The 21,316-nt window shown below is 36.7% G+C and overlaps 1 protein-coding gene across 1 annotated transcript in view; it reads left to right on the top strand.

Annotated features, from left to right (window-relative positions):
* Positions 1-21,316, top strand: part of LOC150088120 (uncharacterized) — a 1,786,788-nt gene that overhangs the window by 619,640 nt on the left and 1,145,832 nt on the right. Inside the window, exon 11 of the mRNA XM_090370030.1 lies at positions 9,292-9,489. Coding sequence (XP_090226156.1) covers positions 9,292-9,489 — 198 coding nt within the window. The remainder of the gene's footprint in view (positions 1-9,291; positions 9,490-21,316) is intronic.

The following is a 21,316-nucleotide window of genomic DNA, read 5'->3' on the forward strand; positions in this document are numbered from 1 at the left end:
CAGGAGTGAAAGTTAATGATATTGTAGGGCAGATATCATCTTTTAAGGGCACAAAAGTTGATATTGTTGTACATGTTGGAAATAATGACCTTAAGAGTAAGAGATCTGCAGATTTACTCAAGTACAGGTCAATGCTGAAAAAAAAAAACTCGCGAGTTAGGATTAAATTTGAAAGTGTTGGAAAGTCTATCCAGACACAATAGGAGGGAGTATATGATGAGAGGCTTGTCAATCAATTCAGCCCAGGAGAGATTGTCCTTCTCTTTCATTCTGGGATCTCTGTGGCTGGAGAATTCCACCTTCCCAGCTCTGAGCCACCCCAACAATTTGCCCTCTTCACTTGTACCTCCACTTACCAGATCGCTTCCTACCCGACCAGATGCTTGGAAGAATCTAGGGTATCCAAGTCGACTTAGAGAAATTTGCTTTGAACCAACACTACAGGAAGAGGATTCTGGATCCCACATGTCCCATGCCCTCCAATCACTCAGCATAGATAAGGCGCCTCCGTAGCCAGGTGGGAAGGAGCAGCAGTGCGTAGCACATGCTTCTTGATTAGACCGGGGTTAGAGCCCGTCACCACCAAATATGGAGGATGCGGAAAGGTCAGGGAATGACCACTGCATATCCTGGAGCAATATGGCCTTAGTTGCTAATGCTCCTAAAAACCGAAATAACAACAATAACAACAACTCAGCATAGACAGAAGGCATCCTCGAAGCAATCTAGTGACATGCAAATTCACCCCAGTTTCCCTCCAGTAAGGAATAGAATAGTCAATGACTGTCCCAACAGTCTGCAAAATGAAAAGCCTTTTCTTCATTGCATCCAAGCGAACATGCCCTGCACTCGCCACATCGATGCTCTGATTACTTACTGAGCATACCAGGAAAGGAGCCAGTGGTGTGTGTTTCAACTGACTCTGTTCCTGCTGTTCTCTCCCATGAGCTGCAAATAAAAAAATCAGGACTTTCAAGTGTCATTTTGTTAATTTAATCTAAATGTTACAGTACATCAGTATTTATTTAATGTAATTTCATTTAATGCAATTTTTATATCTTCTTAATATTTTTATGTGACCTAATGCCATTATGGAAGTCATTGTATCGTCTTATTAATGTCTTTTGTCATTTGGTGTTATTTCATTTAATTTGTTTTATGTTCCATATCACTTAATGGCAATTTATTTATTTCTGTAGTATATCTGCTTATTATCATCTCTATAAGTGTTAACCCCTGGCCTTTTGGCCGTCAAGGTTACAGTTACATGATTGGATTGCAACACAATCCAATCATGTAACTGTAACAATTGAAGGTGGTGCAATAAAAGATTCTCTCTCTCAATATTCAAGATGCTACTTTTCTGCCATCTCTCACTTTTTTCATCAACAACAAAGTTTAATGTCTTTTAATGCTACATTGTAAGTCATAGATTTCTCCCCTATTCTGGTCGATATGCATCATCTGTTTAATTACCGACTTCCCCATCACATGGGTTATGTTTACATTGACATATTTAAACCTTCTTCCCCCACACTCGAGGATACTTTAACGTGTTATAAATATGCCAGCGACTCATTTGCTAACTTCTTTGGTCACCGATGCAATCTTGTTGATGTTCGCTTCCCATAGCCCATTTCATCGACTCCTGCCTGACACCACAGTTAGTAGTCCTACTTTGACTATATCTTTTCGTCTTCACATTACTTTTCCTTTGTTTAAATTCACTTAGGGCTGCTTGCTAATTTATTGGAATTAACTTTATCTTGTTTTTTGCTTCTTACTTTTAATTTTAATCAGATTTATTTGTATTCACTTAAAGCTGCGTGCTATTTTGTTCATTTTAAAGTTTATTGGAATTAACTTTATCTTGATATTTTTGCTTTTTACTTTTAATTTGAATCAGATTTGATTTGTTTCCTACTTCTTATTACCATTCAATTTGGTCTCTGTCGGGTCAGCTATGATATATATGTTAGCTCGATTTTTCCATTTGCTACATGTATTTCATATCAGAAACAAAGACCTTACTTCTTGCTGTATTTCCTTTGGTTTTGGCTGCTGAACCTTGAAGATGAAGTTAAAATCTTAGGTTCTATAGCATTAAGTACTATTTATAGTGTTTTATTTTATTTTGTTTAATCTGCTTTTATTTTTCAGGCACTTATCTAATTTTTCCCTGGTAAATACAGTTGATAGGTCAGCATTTCCCACTCATACTCTGTTCTACTTATTTACATTCCATTACGGTTGCTGTCTGCTATTTCTAGCAGTTCCCCAGGTTCATAAACCATCCCAATATTTGTTCTGGTGCTCCACCTAAATTAGGAATTACTTTGTTGTACTCCACATGCTGCTTATGGTTGAGAAATGCTGCTCTAAACTATTCATGCATGAAGAGTGAGCTAAAGGGATGGAGGGACCAGATCATGATTTGATACCAACAGGGAAAACGAACGAACCAAACATATCCTATGTGTGCAAATTGTTGAAAAATTAGTGGGAGTTGGGGGAACTCAAGATAGTTGACCTGGCATTTTTTTTTTTTTTTTTTTGTAGTATGATGCACTTTATGAAGAAATGAAAGTTCAGACAATGACATTAGTAATGATGAATGTAACAGTTGTGATGATGACACATTATTGATGTCATACAATGAGTAACCATTTTACTGACATTTTATTTAGTAAGCACTTATGAATCTGTGTTTAAAACACCCCTATACGGAATAAAACAATTTTTCCAAAAATTTGCCTGCTTAAAATGTCCAGTGCATCTTATTGTCCAAAAAATTTGATCCATAATACATAAATGTCTTAAAATTAATCCTTTTTGATGTGTAAACATCTTTGACTGCACCTGCTAAATTTCGGACAGTAGTAAAATCAATTTGTCACGATTTTGTGATGCGGAAATGATGATTTGACGTCATTTTCATTTCATAACAAAGAAAAAACGGGGTTGAGAGAGGACATCGCACAAACGATAATAGGAGGTGATCTTGGATGTGCTCAGAGCTGACATAAACCAGTTGGTTGTGGATAAACGTTTATGATTCAGGGCATAACACTTAAGTGGCTTAGGGCTAACCATTGCCACCTGTGGCAGAAAGCTTTTGGTGACGTTGAATTCTAAACGGAAAGGGACTTAATATTGGAGGCTACTAGGCTTTTCATTCCAACTAAGAAATACTCTTCAAGGTTTAGGCCTAAATGGATGTCAGATGAACTAATGAGGCTTGTGACAGAGAATAAAAATGTATGGGATGCATATAAAGTATCAGGTGACACAGAAGCCTATGGCAGATATAAACTAGTCTGTAATCAAGTCACAATGGAGGTCAGGCAGGTGAAGGCAGATTACGAGATATCTTTGGCAAAGGATGCAAAGAAAAACAGCAAAGAGTTCTTTACTTATGTAAACTGTAGAAGGAAAGGCATGAATCCGATTGGACCACTTAACATAGATGGGTTGACTGTTGATGATCATGCTCAAGTAGTTGATAAACTGAATGAGTATTTTGCATCTACATTCACACATGAGGAGTTATTCAATGAGGGGAGTGCCAGAACATTATCAAACTCTAACAGGGAGCTACGTGATTTGGTAATAACTGAGAGCAAAGTGGAGGAGAAATTGTTGAAGTTAAACATAAAAAAGGCACCTGGGGTGGACGAGATCTATCCAGTTATATTAAAGGAGGCAGCAAAGGAAGTGAGCAAACCCTTAGCCTTTAATTATGAGAGCTTCCTTGGACTCAGGGGAGGTCCCCATGGACTGGAGGTGTGCAAATGTAACACCAATTCACAAAGGGGGTTAAAAAGGTGACACAATTAACTATAGACCTGTTAGTTTAACTTGTGTTCCAGGGAAAGTAATGGCATCATTGGTGCACTTGCATCATTTATACACAGCCAATTATAGATTAGCAAATTTGCAATAGCGGCATCGTTTAGGTTACATCTCATATTGTGAATATCTTCGCGACAAGTTGCCACGACATTGCACTACTTTGAATAAGTAACGCTTCACCCGAAGGAGAAGACTGTTGTTACTTATTCCCAGTGGATACCACCACCCAGATGGCACCATTTCAGGGCTATTTGGCCCTTCTTCGGTGGGTGGGTAGGTACCCAAGTGATGTAATGATGACAAAACAGTTGTGAAGTATATCTCCACAATATGAGAGATGCCTGATGGTGTATGATATAAGTTAGGACTCTAATGCATTAAGGGCTTATGCCTCAAGCTGCGAAAGAGTTAGACTATGTATATCTCAGTGCACTTGCATCATTTATACACAGCCAATTATAGATTAGCAAATTTGCAATAGCGGCATTGTTTAAGTTACATCTCATATTGTGAATACAATATGAGATATAACTCTTTCGCAGCTTGAGGGATAAGCCCTTAATGCATTAGAGTCCTAACTTATATCATACACTATCAGGCATCTCTCATATTGTGGAGATATACTTCACAACTGTTTTGTCATCATTACATCACTTGGGAATAAGTAACAACAGTCTTCTCCTTCGGGTGAAGCGTTACTTATTCAAAGTAGTGCAATGTCGTGGCAACTTGTCGCGAAGGTATTCACAATATGAGATGTAACTTAAACGATGCCGCTATTGCAAATTTGCTAATCTATAATTGGCTGTGTATAAATGATGCAAGTGCACTGAGATATACATAGTCTAACTCTTTCGCAGCTTGAGGCATAAGCCCTTAATGCATTAGAGTGGAATCACTGGTTAAAGAAGCTTTGCAGGACCATCTAGACAAGACTGCAGTAATAGTTTTTAATAGACACAGCATTAGTTTGTTAAAGGGAGGTCTTGTGTGACCAATTTGATTCTATACTATGATGTGGTCACAAAGAAACTGAATGCCAAAAATAATTTTGATATCATGTACTTGGATTTCAGGAAAGCTTTTGATACTGTTGCGCAAGGAAAACTGCTGTACAAATTGGAGAGGTGTGGCATTAAGGGTAAGTTGCTCAATGGATAAAGAGATGGTTGAGTGGGAGACGACAGAGAGTGGTTATGAATCGACACTGCTCTTCGTGGACAAATGTTAATTAGTGGAGTTCCCCAGAGTTCGGTGTTGGGGCCCATTGTTTTTTTATATATTTATCAATGATATTGATGAAGGTATATCAGGTTTAATGTCCAAGTTTGCAGATGATACAAAGGTTAGCACAGTAGTTAACGACAATAAAGACAGAATGCTGCACAAACTGGATCTAGATAAGTTGGGTAAATGGGCTTAGAAGTGGCAACTGAAGTTTAACATTGACATATGCAAAGCACTGCATATGGGTAGCAATAACCGAAGAGAAACCTACCAACTGTGTGGTACTACACTCAGGGAAGTGGAAAGTGAAAAGACCTGGGGGGTAATTGTGCAGTCAAATATGAAGTTTGCTGAGCAGTGGAGACGGGCTACCAGGGCAGGTCATTGGAGTCTTGTCAATGATATATATAAGAATTTTGCTGACAGGGATGTGATTATCTCGTTATACAAGGCAATGGTCAGGTCACACCTAGAGTACTGTGTACAGGTCTGGAGGCCTCATTTTAGGAAGGATGTAAAGTTGTTAGAACGCATACAAAGATGGGCAACATCTTTGTATGCATTCTTTGTATGCGATTGGTGATGGGAACAAAGGGGTGCTCTTACGTAGAAAGGCTTAAGTTCTGCAAATTGCAGCACCTGGAGAGTAGGCACCTTCGAGGTGATCTGATTGAGGTTTACAAGGTCTTGAATGGGTTGAGAAAGCTGAATGCTGTTGGGATTCTTCCTCTAGCTCAGATTAAGGACCTGAACGGGCACAGATTCAAATTGAGGAAAGACTGTTGTAGAATAGATGTGCAGAAATTTGCCTTTAGTCAGTGGATAGTTGATTGGTGGAACAGACTTCCATCTTTTGTTGTGGAAGTTGATGGCCTAAATAAATTTAAGGCTGAGTGGACAGGCATTTGGAACAAATGGAGGGGTAAAATGCGAGGGTGTTTTTTTTTGGCTAATGCTGCATAAGCTTGCTTTCCTGCATCGTATGCCTCTACTAATGCTAATGCTAACCAGAGAAATGGATATCTTGAGGGCAGTGATCTTCGATGTGTTACAAGGCCCTGTCGGTCATTACCTGGCATGAACCAGCTCTGAGCACTTCCAAGATTATTACATTACATGCTCTTCAGACTTGCCAGTTGAAGTGCATGTAACGTAGACGTTACAGTACCCGTCTGTATTACTGAGGTGGTTGTATTTCCATCAAGAAGCGAATCATAAATGTTTTTCTGCAACCAGCTGGGCCAGTCATGAATATCTGAATCGGTTTGTGATTGGGAGATAAGACTCCAAATTACATGTATGAGTAGAAACTTTTGCTTGTCATTGGCCATTCTCATTAAGTTGCACGAGTCCGTGTTGATCATCAAGTTTTTGTTTTTCTTTGCAATTGTGCTGAGATGGTTAAGTGTGGCGAGCTTTAATCCTCATTCATCTTGCTGTTTGGATGATTGTAAAAGTTTTGAAAGGGGTCTTCTTCTTGCAGTTGTGTTACAAGGCCATGCAGGTCATTACTGCATGCTTCATAAGGATCAATGTTTCATTGTCTTGACACATCGTCTTACATATTTCAATCGTTTTGCTAATGTGCAAGTCCAATTCATACGATTTACGATCTAGTATGAACTCTTCATTGTCATAGTAGATCTTGACATATTTTATCTCTTACAGTATCTCTGTTTCTTCATTGCAAAAGGGAATGTTCAGCATTACCATCTTGTGCTTTTACTCTTTGAGATCCTGAGCCAAATTATAGTTTCAATAGTATATTATGCGTGAATACTGTTGGTTCTTGCAGATCTCGTAGCACTGCATGTGTAATTTGCGACAAAACATGACAGGGTAACATGATTCAACTTGATAATATAATTGTAACAATACAAATACTTGTATTGTTGCAATCATACTATTCAACAAATGGCTACAATCAAATGGATAATTAGGCTATTAGCCTAACCTCTTCCAAACGTATTGATATTGATGAAGGTATATCATGCTTAAAGTCGAAGTTTGCAGATGATACAAAAGTTGGCAGGGTTGTTAATGACAGTAATGGCAGTGTGCTACTGCAACAGGATCTAGATAATTTGGACAGATGGGCTAAGAAGTGGCAACTGAAGTTTAACCTTGACAAATGCAAAGTACTGCATGTGGGTAGAAGTAACCCCAGAGAAACGTACCAACTGTGTGGTACTAAACTTAAGGTGGTAGAAAATGAAAAAGACCTGGGAGTAATTGTGCAGTCAGATATTAAGTTTTCTGAGCAATGCAGACAGGCTGACAGGGCAGGTCATGGGTTTTTGTCAATGATATATAGGAATTTTGCTAGCAGGGAAAAGGAGGTGATTATCCCTCTGTATAAGGCAATGGTCAGGCCACGGCTTGAGTACTGCGTACAGGTCTGGAGGCCTCATTTTAGGAAGGATGTAGATTTACTTGAGCGTGTACAGAGAAGGGCAACAAGATTGGTGAGGGGAATGAAGGGATCCTTTTACCAAGAGAGGCTTAAGCTTTGCAAATTGCGGTGGCTGGAGACTAGGCACCTGCGCCATGATCTGATTGAGGTATATAAGGCCTTGAATGGGTTGAGCACGCTGAATTCTGATGGGATCCTTCCACTTGTTCAGATTACGAACCTAAGGGGGCATAAATTCAAATTAAGAAAAGACAGATGTAGAATAGATGTGCGGAAATTTGCCTTTAGCCAGCGGGTGGTTAATTGCTGGAACAAACTTCCATCTGTCGTTGTGGAAGTTGATAGGTTGAATAAATTTAAGGAGGAACTGGACAGGCATTTGGAGGGAATGGTGTGATTTTTTTTTTTTTTTTTTTTTTTGGCTGATGCTGCATAAGCTCATACACTTGCTTTCTTGCATCACATGCTACTACTACTACTACGTTGATTCGGTAGAGTAAGTAGTGGGCGTGACCAGAAATAACATCGTTCGTGATTTTGGTTCTAGCTGTTCAAAATTTAGTGGGCGTCATCAAAGATGTTTACTTATAAAACATCTTTCGTGCGTACAGGGTACATGCATGATTTTTTTTATTTTCATTACAATGATTTTCTTGGAAGAAAAGCATTGTAATAGGGATTTTAATGCATATCATTATACTGGAATTTTGTTCTAGTGAGTATTATTCAAAATATTTTGAAAGTCCCATTATTTAAACAAAAAAGTTCAGTTTCAGCTCTTTTGTTCCGTTTTCTGTTTTTTTTTTATCTCTTTTTGATGCGGTATAGAGATTATTAGTTAAGAGTCCTACATCTACTGGATATTTTTAAAGCATGGTATTATAAATTTCCACTTTATTTTTACTTTAATATCACTTTTAAAATTAATAATAAATAAATAAATCAAAATCTAATTGTGTAATAAATAAATAAGATGATTATTATCATATTTCTACAAATTTATTTCATTATTGAAAAAATACAACAAAAGGTTAGTTGATATGAAAGAGTTGAAGAATGTTGTAGTTAACGCAACACAATAACTAACCATACTACACTGCATTGTGAATATGTAATTTAAAAAATTTAATTAACTAATTTAATTACAAACCAAATGTTCTGGAACACTTTTGTTTCATCAACAGTGGCTCCTCACATAAAATCAAAACTTTACAACTGATTTCAAAAACTTATATGATATTATATAGAAATATAGTTATACAGTTATTGATAGTTTAGTATTTTAAGTGTAGTGCTGTAGAACTAATTCAGTTTTTTTAATTTGAGATTATGCCTGGAATTTAGAGTGGCAAAGCATGTGACCCAGAGTAGTGAAGAGGCCTTGGCATTAAGGGGGGGGGGGATTTCTGATTGCTGATTCTCTCATGAATCAAGGCCTTTTTACTTCTGTCTGCAACAAGCAAAAAATTAGCATTTTATGTATTATATTTTTCAAGATATACTGTATATTTTTTAATATATACTTTGGCTTTTGGCTCATCGTATGAATGTTTTAATTATAGCTGAAAAATGGCGGCCGATGTGAATTCTTGAGGTTCACTTTGTCATATAAACTTTTTAGGGATTCCAAATATTCTATTAATGAAGTCCTCATAATGAGTTACAGTCCAATCTGGCTTTCACATATTGTTCTGCCTTTAGAGAGATGTAGAGTACGTTAATTTCTAATTAATTATTAGACATTATGTAATTTATGGATAATTTTAACTCATAACTTGGATTGATATGTTTTCTTCTAGTCTGGATTAACTCCTCTTCATGTAGCATCCTTTATGGGAGGCATGAATATTGTTATCTACTTAATACAACATGGAGCTAATCCTGATATACCAACAGTAAGAGGTGAAACACCACTTCATCTAGCTGCCCGTGCCAACCAAACTGATATCATTCGTATTCTTTTGAGGAATGGTGCTCATGTTGATGCCAAAGCAAGGGTAAGGAATGTTATACTATTTCTACATTTTATTTCACTAAATATGATAGTATTTTTAATGGTAGTCATTTTAGGTGATATATGTATTTTTTTATCATTTATTCATTATATTTCTCTATCTTCATAGCTAACATGAGAATGCCTGTGACGATTATATGATAGTTATAGCACTTTGTAAATAAAGAGAGTTAATTTTATATAAATACAGTAAACACTTGATTTTACAGGCTTAATAGGGCTCAAGTGGTGTCTGTTAAATTGCATTATTTTTAAAGACTCCTCCCCTCCATACCCATACTGTTCAAGGCATAAACTAAATGGATGTCAGATGAACTGATGAGATTTGTGGCAGAGAAAAAAAATGTGTGGGATGTATATAAATTATTGGGTGATACAGAAGCCTATGGTATAAAATTTAGTCTGTAATGAAGTCACAGAGGAGGTTAGGCAAGTTAAAACAGATTTTTTATTATTATTATTTTTTATAATGAAAACTCCAAACACAAGAGGTATTAGAACCTATAGTACTTAGTACAGTGCAGGGGCTGAAAGTTGAAAATGAAAGAAGATACTTGTTGACGTTAGACTTGAACTTGGTAGATTGCAGTTTTTTTTTTTTTTTTTTTTTGTAGCGCATCGATTTCTGTGGCCATAATGCGCCTCCCAAGTTTTTGCAGTACTTTGATCCAAGCCCGAGGCGGGATTCGAACCCACGACCTTTAGGTTGCCAGGCAGGCACTTTACCCACCCGGCTAGCTCGGTCGGCGTAGATTGCAGTTTTCAGGAAATACGTATGAAGAATAAATAAACGAGGAAGAAGAAAAGTTGGTTCTGTAAGTTTGAAGTTGGATGGTAAAAGGATGTTGGCTGCTTGCAGCATGTGTTCGGCTGTTTTGAAAGAGAGAGAGCAGTAATATAGAAGCCAATTCAGAAGAACAATGCTCATGTAAGTATGTATAGTAAAGGCATGCAGCAGAAACAGAATGTCTAAGAGACAGAGTGGGGAGACTCTGTAAGAGATGTCATTAATTAACCTAACTACACTCTTTTGAATGGAATCTAGAAGTTTGAGAGGTTTTGAGGCTACAGCACCAGATGTGTGAACAATATTCCATGGTAGGAGGGATTTGTACAGAGTGAACATTTGTTTGGAAGACATGCTAAGGTTTTCTCTTTCACCCTTAGCATTACTTCCAAACAGTAATGCTAAGGGTGAAAGAGAAAACCCAGTTTTTTTTATATGCAGAGGAAGCAATATTTATAATGTGTTTATGCCAAGAAAGATTAGAAGTCGTGGTAATCCCCAATAGAAATGTATGATCTTGCCTAAATGTCAGAGTGTCATCGGTAATAAGCATAAGATCAGCAGAATTCTTTTTGTGAGATATAAGACAGGACTGAGTTTTAGGAGGATTGAAATCAACTAAGTTAACTTTGACACACTGGAGAATTACTTGGAGATCAGCATTTAATGAATTATTAGTGGATATTCGAGGAGTTGAAGCTGATTGTGCAGGGCAAGTTTTCTCAAACTTGACAGTGAATTGCCATGTGCTCTCATCAGCAAAACTATGCATAGGATTTCCAGTCAATGGAAGAAGGATATTAATATACAAGAGGTAAAGAGTGGGAGAAAGAACTGAAACTTGGGGAACACCAGTGGAGAAGTTAGAAGACAGAAAGCCATCTAACATCACCTGCAGCTAACAGTTAGAGAGAAAACTGGATACCAAATTACAAAAAAAAAAAAACAGTTGACAATGTGTAAGATGGAAGCTTATTTAGAAGTCCTTTCTGCCAAACTCAATCAAAAGTCTTTGAAATGTCAACAGCAGCTGTTTGAGTTTCACCAAACTTTTCCATTGAATTTGTCCATAGATGGGTAACTTAAATGAGAATATCACCAGTGGATCAACACTGATGGAATACATATTGTCAATCGCTGGTCTTTGATGAAATGTTTCGAAATAGTTTAAGAGTTGGCCATTAATTGATTTCTACATTTATTTAGAAAGAGTAAAAGTAAGTGCAACAGGACAATAATCGATTGGGAGGGAGTTTTCACCCTCTTTAGGAATTAGCTGGATATGAGCAAATTTCCAAGCAGATGGGAAACCACCTTTAGAATAAGAAAGTGAAAAAGGAGCTGGGCACATTCTTTCCATGTTGTACTCCATATGAATTTCATTACTTCATGCAGCATGTTCCCCCCCTCCCCACCTTTTCTTACTACTGAATATATCCTGAATTGTCAAACTAACAGAACAAACTTATCAGTGAAAATATCTAAAGCACCCAAACACTTCCTTGTTCATTAACAACTATACACGGTCTCAGTTCCAATCTCAATGATTCCATTTCCACTTACAGTCTGCCAAACACCATGTACTTTTTCTGACAGAATCCCAGTTATCGGTTGATTCAACCACTGCTCATCACAGTTCTCTGTATTTGCTCTACGATTCCTTTCTCTTCAGAGGTGATACTTATGCATATATCCATTCTGCTATTCCCTGTCAGAGTGTTAGTAATTTGGAAACTTCCTTTTCGATATTCTCTGGCTTAAAATCTCTTTACCATATTTTGTCAAACTTATATGTTGCCTCTATCGTTCTCCCAACTCCATTAATCAATCGGAACTCTTTCACTTCCTTTCTTTGAAACTTGACTTTCTTCATTCCAACCTTCCTAACAGTGAGGTAATTTTCCATGGTGATTTTAATGTTCACAACTTCAGCTGGCTTGCATTTTTTAGCATTAGCACTAGCATTAGTAGAGGCATATGATGCAAGAAAGCAAGCTTATGCAGCATCAGCAAAAAAAAAAAAAAAAAAAAAAAACTTCCACTTCACCCTTCCATTCGTTCGAAATACCTGTCAAGCTGAGTCTTAAATTTATTTAGGCTATCAACTTCCAGAACAAGGGATGGAAATCTGTTCCACCAACCAACTACCCGCTGGCTAAAGGCAAATTTCTGCACATCTATCCTATATCTGTCTTTTCTCAATTTGAATTTATGCCCTCTCAGGTGATTATTCTGAGCTAGAGGAAGAATCCCATCAGCATTGAGCATGCTCAAACCATTCAAGGCTTTATACACCTCTATCAGATCACCTCGCCGATGCCTAGTCTCCAGACACTGTAATTTGCAAAACTTAAGCCTTTCTTCGTAAGAGTAACCCTTTGTTCCATTCACTAATCTTGTTGCCCTTCTCTGTACTCGTTCCAGCAGCTCTACATCCTTCTTGAAATGAGGCCTCCAGACCTGTATACAGTACTCAAGGTGTGGCCTGACCATTGCCTTATACAAGGGAATAATCACCTCCTTATCCCTGCTAGAAAATTTCCTGTATATCATTGATAAGACACCATGAGCTACTCTTACAGCCCATCTGCACTACTCAGAGAACTTCATATCTGGCTGCACAATTTCCCCCAGGTCCTTTTCATTCTCTACCACTGTCAGTGTAGTACCACAGAGTTGATACATTGCTCTGGAGTTGCTGTTTCTTTACATGTAGTACTTTACATTTGTCAATGTTAAACTTCATTTGCCACCTCTCAACCCATCTGCTCAACTTTTCCAGATCCTGTTGCAGCAGCATAGCGTCAGTAGTATCCCTAAAAACCCTGCCAACCTTTGTATCGTCTACAAACTTGGACATTAAGCTTGATATACCATCATCAGTATTATTTATAAATACAGAAAACAATAATGGACCCAACACTGAACCCTGGGGAACTCCACTAATAATATTAGTCCACGATGAGCAGTGTCCATTGATTACCACTCTCTGTCTTCTCCCCTCAACTATCCCTTTTTTCCATAGCAGCAATTTGCCCCCAATGCCACACTGCCCCAATTTGTGCAGCAGTCTTCCATGTGCAACAGTATCAAAAGCCTTTCTTAGATCCAAGTATATAATATCAAAGTTATTCCCTGCATCCAGTTCTTTTGTGACTGCATCATAGTATCCAATCAGATTGGTCAGGCAAGACCTTAACAAAACCATGCTGTGTCCGAGCTATAACTGTTGTGTCCGAGCTAGTCACGTGGATCTAGCTGATCAAAATGCTGAGGCTTTTATAATTAAAAATGACCCTGCACAAATTGTTCATTTACCTAGTAGAATACCATACAATCCTAACCATGTAGTCAACATGCTTGATCTTTTTCTCACAAACAACTTTTTTCTAAGTACATGGTCAAGGTGAGTGTAGACACCACAGATTACACTTGATGATGGTCTATTCCACTTTTCTATCATATCCAGGTATCATTGTAAGGGTGGGGGCATGATGACCAGGTTTTTTTTTTTTTCTTCTAAGATAGACCTGAAAAATCACAGGACCCGTTGAATGGAGTATACTGGGAATGGTGGGTGGTGTTTTAACAAGATCATCAATACGCAAGTTAGAAGAACAAAAGTAGGATGCTAGAAGGTCAGCTTTATCTTTGGCTGAAATGGCTATAGAACCATCTAGTTTTGTCAGAGGTGGGAACAGATATTGAGCAAAAGTTTTGGCCAATAACTTGGTCAAGAGACCAGAATTCTTGTACTATTTGAACAAGAAGCAGGTTTCCTTCTCTTAGCCTGTTTGAAATATAGTTTGGATTAATTAATATCCTTTACAATTGTTGCCAGCTTTGGTGTAGGCAGAAAATGAATCTGGAGATTTGAATACAAGCCATTTACGATTTTTTTTATTTTTATTATTTTTTTTTATAAAGATAGACCTAGGAACGCATATGCATATGGTTCAGGAGCATATGCCCCTGGTGTTTTCTACAATGGGCCTTTTTCTCGTGGCCACACTGAACTTCATGTTGTTCAGCATTACAAAATTTCAAAATGGGAAAAGAAAAGATTTCTTTTCTTTTCCTTGGTTGGATTACTATTTCAAATCTTCTAATGTCAACATTTGCTCAGATCATCTGAAATTATTCTTGTAGGGATGAAATCATTTATTCCACACTCCACCTTTAAATCTCTTTTTTTATCTAAACTTTGGTTTTCCAATAAATGTGATAAGGCTGTTCAAGAGAAGAATGTTCCATATTGTAATTGGCTTGTATTGAAATCTCCAGATTCATTTTCTGACTACACAAAAGCTTGCAACAATTGTAAAGCAATTTTTAATCAGTCCAAACTAGATTTCAAACAGGCTAAGAGTAGAAAACTTGCTTCTTATCCAAATGGTAGTTGAGCATTTTGGTCTCTTGCCAAAGCTGTTGGCCACAACTGTTGTCCAATATATGTTCATGCCTCTGTTAAAACCAGATGGTTCTGTTGTCTCTTCAGCCAAAGATAAAGCTGACCTGTTAGCATCCTATTTTTCTTCCAACTTGTATATTGATGATATTGGTAAAACACCTCCCACCATTCTCTACACACTCCATTCAATGTCTCCTGTGGTCTTCCATCAAAAGGATATCAGAAGGAATTTGAACGACCTTGATGCTAAGAAAGTTCCAGATCCTGATGCTATTTCTTCACATGTGTTCTTAAAACCTGTACTCCTGAACTTACTTCTGTGTCACCTGTTTTCACTTTCTTATTCCAAAGGTATTTTCCCTTCTGCTTGGAAATTTGCTCATATCCATCCAGTTCCTAAACAGGGTGACAAATCTCTCCAATCCAATTGTCGTCCATTGCACTTACTTCTGCATTTTTCTAAAGTAATGGAGAAATCAATTAAGTGCCAGTTCTTAAACTATCAAGAAAACCTTCCATTTTGATCAATGATTGCTAGTATAGATTCTATCAGTGTTGATACACTGGCCTGTGTTATCCATCTATGGTCAAATTCAATGAAAAAGTTTGGTGAAACTCAAGAAGTTGCTCTTGACGTCTCAAAGCTTTTGATTGTGTTTGCCATAAAGGTATTCAAAATAAGTTTCCACCTTATGGTTTGCCAATTGTTTTTTTGTAATTGAGTATTCAGTTTTCTCTCTGATTGCTCACTGCAGGTGATGGTAGATGGTTCTCTGTCTATTCACTTCTCCACTAATGCTGGTGTTCCTGATGGTTCAGTTCTTTCGATTTGTATATTAATGACCTTCTTCCATTGACTGGAAGTACTATCCATAGTGTTGCTCAGTGCCATATCCAGGTATCATCGTAAGGGGGAGCATGGCAGCCAAGTGTTTGAATGTTTTTTTTTTTTTTTTTTAATATATAGACCTGGAAACACTTGTACACGTTTTATTGATTATTACCTTTATTTGAATATTAGGAAAGCATGTGAATCATAATATGCATTAATCACAAAAAATGACAATAATATATTATTTCCAAACATTTGGCAATAGAACACATGGAACAAACAAGTTTATGAAATACACGTGTATATAAGAAAATTATAAAATGAAAGAATAATAGAAGGACTTGAGGAGGCAGATTTACAGTGAAGCTAATGAAGCTTAAGCTTCAGGGCCCCTCACCTGCACGGGCCCATTCAAGGCCCTGGAAGGACCCTAGCAATATGTTCCCATGGTCATATGTTTTTGTAAGATTTTCAAAAGTAAGATATTTTAACCACTGCTGTCTCTTTCCATTCCGACTTCCCCTCTTTCACACTGTCGTGTTGGGTAGCGTTGGATCATGAGTGCTGGCAGGATATTTTGCAAGGTGGTTCATATGGGAATAAATTTTTGTTCAAATTTTGGAAAAATAATGCAATATTTTAATTAAGTCAAGTTTGACTGATTTACGTGTACAGCTGAGCCAACATTTCGTGATTGGTGGGAGAAAGGACTTGTATTGTTTTAATGTTTCAATAAATCAATGAAATTATTAAAAATTGTGTATTAATTTGATATCCAAAGGTTGTACACTTGCACCACCTTTGGGCTTCGAATGTCCATGGTGCATGATGGTGCACTTTGCACTGCCTTGCACCATGCTGCCAGCACCCATGATTTGAGTGACCATCAGCTTTAAAAAAATACAAAGAAATTTTGCAATTTTTTTTTAAAGAGGGCCCAACAAAACCTCCATTCCCCTGCACAGCTATGAGAAATGTTGTGCTGTGCTGCTTTCTGCCATTGCACGTTCTATATTGCCAATTTTCTAGAATGACAATATTCTGATGCTGAAAACTAAAGGTCTCTTCAGCTTTCTTGTGATTCATTTGTATTACAATGCCTTTCAGTATTTCTTAATTCAGCTGTTAGCGTGCATTTACGCTATTTACAAAAACACTTTAAATAATTATTGTCTAATTTGCAGAGCCAGTTCTTAGATTTAATATCTTTGAGCCATTGATTATGAAAGTGTTGACTGTATTTTTGCTCCTTTTCAAAAAGGGCCAAAATTACTCTCATATAGATTAATATGAAAATTCATAAGCAAAAAAAAAAAAAAAAAAAAAATAGTTACCTAGTCAAGGTAATTGGATCATCACAAACGAAAAGGACAAGTTTTTGTCAACACTGTTAAACCTATTCAGAACAGTTGTTTGCATGCAGAAACAATTTAATTTACTTCATCTTTGTTCTGGGCAGTCTACTCTCAAAAAGTGAACCAGCATAAAGTGACCTGTATTAGAAAAATTAGACCATTGAATTTCAAAGAAAGGTTGTTGTTTTTTGGTTTTTAGGAGCATTAGCAACTAAGGCCATATTGCTCCGGGATATGCGGTGGTCATTTCCTGACCTTTCCGCATCCTCCATATTTGGTGGTGACGGGCTCAAACCCCGGTCTAATCAAGAAGCGTGTGCTATGCACTGCTGCTCCTTCCCACCTGGCTACGGAGGCGCCTCAAAGAAAGGAAGTTGAAGAGTTCCGAGTGATTGGTGGAAATTCATATTATAATATTTTTCTCTGATCTGTAAATGATCCAGTAACGAATTTTCAATTAAAAAAAATAAAAAAATACTGACATCAGAAGAATAAAATTACAAACAATTTTCTAAAATTATTTGAGACATCATGGACCAGTCATAATTTGTGAATGCAAACTTATGAAGACTGGAATAATAAATATGCTTACATGAAGGCTGTTGAAGTGATCAGGTGTGAGGGTGCATAAGTACATGTACTTTGAGTGACTGGGGTTCAAGCCTATGACCATGAGTAGTGGCAGCATGGTGAAAGGTGGTGCAAGTGTGCCACCTTTGGATTTCAAAATAATACACAATTTTTAATATTTTCATTAATTTATTGAAACGTTAAAACAATACCAATTCTTTCTTTCAAAATACAAGTCCTTTCTCCCACCGATCACGAAACATTGGCTCAGCTGTACACATAAATCAGTCAAATTTTACAATTTAAATATTGCATGTATTCAAAAATTTGGTGAACAAAAAATTTATTTCCTCATGCACCACCTTTCAAAATATTCTGCTGGCATCCATGCCCGTTAAATCCAGTGCCGTTTCTTCTGTTCTCCTTATCTTGTGAACTCCTCTGACCGTGTGGTCGCCCAGAGTATAAATAGGAAATTCATTCATAAAATCACTTATTACAGAACCACTACAAAGTTGGCATTGCATTACACACATAAAGCAAATCAGTGCACACTTCTCTGTTCAGAGTTGCGCATTTGTTGTTTACTGTGTGCAAAAGGGGAAAAAAGGCAAGGATAAGAAAAATACTTTTGAAATTCATATTACATCTTTCTATAATCTGTAAATGATCCAGCAACAGGTTTTCAATTTAAAAAATGTATATTGACACCAGAGTAACAAAATTACAGATCGTTCTATCAATTTGTAACAAAATGCAAAGAATAGTAAAAAAAAATAATAAATTTACAGCAATGAGTAACATTAGTATCAAAACTAGACAACCTTTTGTCTAGTTTTGCTGACATAATGGGTCATTCAAAATTTGTGAACAGAGGCAGACTGGGTCAAAAATTCTTACTGGGGAAAACTTTTAGCAGCCCCACAACAGTGTTTATGACCATGCAATTACACATTGGTCTCCAGCCCACTGGGGTTTCCTCAGTAAGTCTTATGGGCAGTCTGCCTCTGTTTGTGAATGGTCCATCATGTAAACTAATGAAAACTGGAATAATAAATTTACTTACATTTTCAGCCTTTCTATCACAGGTTAGAAAAGAATGCTTGTAATGGGTGAATTTTTTTCGTGCTCCGAGAAACTTGAAAATATAAAATCACTACAATTGACAATGCAGAATCACAGAATAGTACATGAAGTACTGCAGAACTTTTTTCTGTGCCAATAAAGCAAAATAAAAATATCTGATTGGCTGAATTTTTTTGTTTCATTTCCCACTCTTGTTTCCCCAGTTTCTCCAAGTTACTTTGCAACAAATTTTCCCACAACAAGCGAAAACAGAACAGATACATATAAAAAGGTTATAAAATGTATTAAAAGCGACAAAGTCCAGTCGTGTTGGCTGTATAGAAAGGAAGCAATAGACAAGAGTAGAATGTTGTTGCGAACATGGCAAATGACCCCAAACCATAAATTTAATGAAACTGCATGCTTTGGAGTGACATGTTGGACAAACAACTTGTGTGATTGAAACCTGCTAATTTTGGGGTGACTGAAGTAGATGTTTTACTCTTCCTTGTCATTGTTTAATTCGCTCTCTGAATACCATAAGATAAACGCTAATTACATGAAGGGTTCTTCCCACTGCATCAGTCAACATTGACATAGGTGAGGATCAAAGGATCGGCAATTTGGATGTGTCTCTGGTTAGCATAGTAATAACTCATTCGTAGTCCTTGTAGTTTTTCGTTTCAGTTAAACAAAAAAAAAAAAAAAGAAAGAAAGAAAAAAAATCTGAGGCACTAAAATGACAATACTGGCCATAGCTAGACTGTTATGTGACAAATTTGTGTATTGTAAAATAAAACATATTGCCCTCTGAGAACAATCAGTGTACCCACACACAAAAAATGTAGAATAAAATCAGATGTGATGTACACACTGTATATATGTATATTTGGCACTGGTTTTGCTGAATATTTCACAACTATCTTTTATTTGATACTATTTCTATAAGTGTGGCACAATCAAAACAATACTCGGATGACCAGTCACTGTGCTGATAAGAATGTGTTACATTCAGTTTTAAAAAAAAATTCTCGTTTATTAATGAAATTTGTTAATTTTCTTGAGAAATGAATCTGTCTTCCAAATTTAATGGTCCCCTTTCAGGTTTGGGCCCAAATGCAGCCTCATTGGAATAGTTACGCCACTGAACAAAATCATTGGTTTTTCTGGAGATTGTCTTTCAGTTAGCTCTTCGTACACTGAAACCCTCTTGAGAAAATAGAGAAGAACTGAAACACCTCCTGTGTTCTTTTTTCTTTAATTTCAAATTTTTGGTTAAGGGAGGGCATATGCCCCCCTCCTCCCTGAATACGCCCCTGGTTTTGCTGATGATAGTGCATTGCATTCCACCTTCCAGTTTGAGAAACCTTGCCTTGCACAAACAGCTTCAACTTCTCGAGTATCTGCTACAAATTCCTTAAATGCTGATCTCCAGGCAATTCTCTAGTGGGACAAAGGTAGTTTAGTTTATTTCAATCCTTCTAAAACTTAGTCCTGCCTTATATCTCGCAAAAAGGATTTTTCTGGTCCTATGCTTATTTTAGTGGCACTCTAATTTCTAGGCAAGATGATATATCTCTATTGGTGATTAACCTGACTTCTAATCTTTCTTATCCTAAGCACATTACAAACATTGCTTCCTCTGCATCTAAAAAAGTAGGTTTTCCATTTCAGTCTTGGCATTACTTTTCTTCCAAACAGCTGTTCATTTCTGTAGCAATTGCAAATCTGCTCTGTTATGGAATATTGTTCCCACATCTGGGACAGTGACCCCAAACCTCTCTCAGGCTTTGTTTCCATTCAAAAGAGGACATTTAGGTTAATTAATGATTCATCTCTAACAGAGTCTGTCCATTCTCTGTCTCATAAACATTCTGTTCTGCTTATGCCTTTTCTATAGATACTTCCATGGACACTGTTCATCTGAATTGGCTTCTATAATTGCCACTGTCACTTCCAAAGCAGCCAAACACATGCCGCAAGCAGTCAGCATCCTTTTACTGTCCAACTTCGAACTCACAGAATCAACTTTTCTTCTTCCTCGTTTATTCATTCAACTTCTGTTTTCTGGAACAACATTTCTTTATATGTATTTCCTGAAAATTACAATCTGTAGGAGTTCAAGTCTAATGTCAACAAACATTTCTTTATTCTTCTCAACCTTCAACCCATACATGATATATATTGAGTACTATAGGTTTGATACCTCTCATTTGAGTTTTCAGAGGGGAGGGGGAGAAATAGGATCCAAGTTGTTTTATGGTGAAAGGAGGACCTACTTACTATTAGGCAGATATACTTAAAACAATTTGCCTGTTTTGTATACACGAAATTATGAAATGTTAAATGCATGATTCCTTCCAAATATTATGACCCTACAAAAAAATCAATGGCAGTTGTTCTTGGTACACCTAAATAATGAAAAAAAAAAAAAAAAAAAAAAAAAAAACGGAATAATCAACATAAAGAAATTTTTTCCTGTTTCCCACTATAAACAATTTTTATGATATTGTGTTACATATTTAAGATCCACATCATGTTACTGGACACAAATCTCTATCATATCCCTGAATGTGTGTATATTTTTATATTAATCTAAATTAAGAACAAGAATTAGTTTCTTTAATATGATATTTTTTAGTTATGTTTTGTGATTTTCACTTAAGTCTCAAACATTTTCAAATTGTTGAAGATGTTCACCAGCTTTTACTAAACTTAGATATAAGAGATCATAAAAGAGTTACGTTATTATTCTTATATTTTATATGCCTAATTTTTTTGTTCATTAAT

Source organism: Mastigoproctus giganteus, chromosome 3 (genome assembly GCF_048544385.1).
Source record: "Mastigoproctus giganteus isolate SK-2022 chromosome 3, ASM4854438v1, whole genome shotgun sequence".
NCBI classification, from domain to species: Eukaryota; Metazoa; Arthropoda; class Arachnida; order Uropygi; family Thelyphonidae; genus Mastigoproctus; species Mastigoproctus giganteus.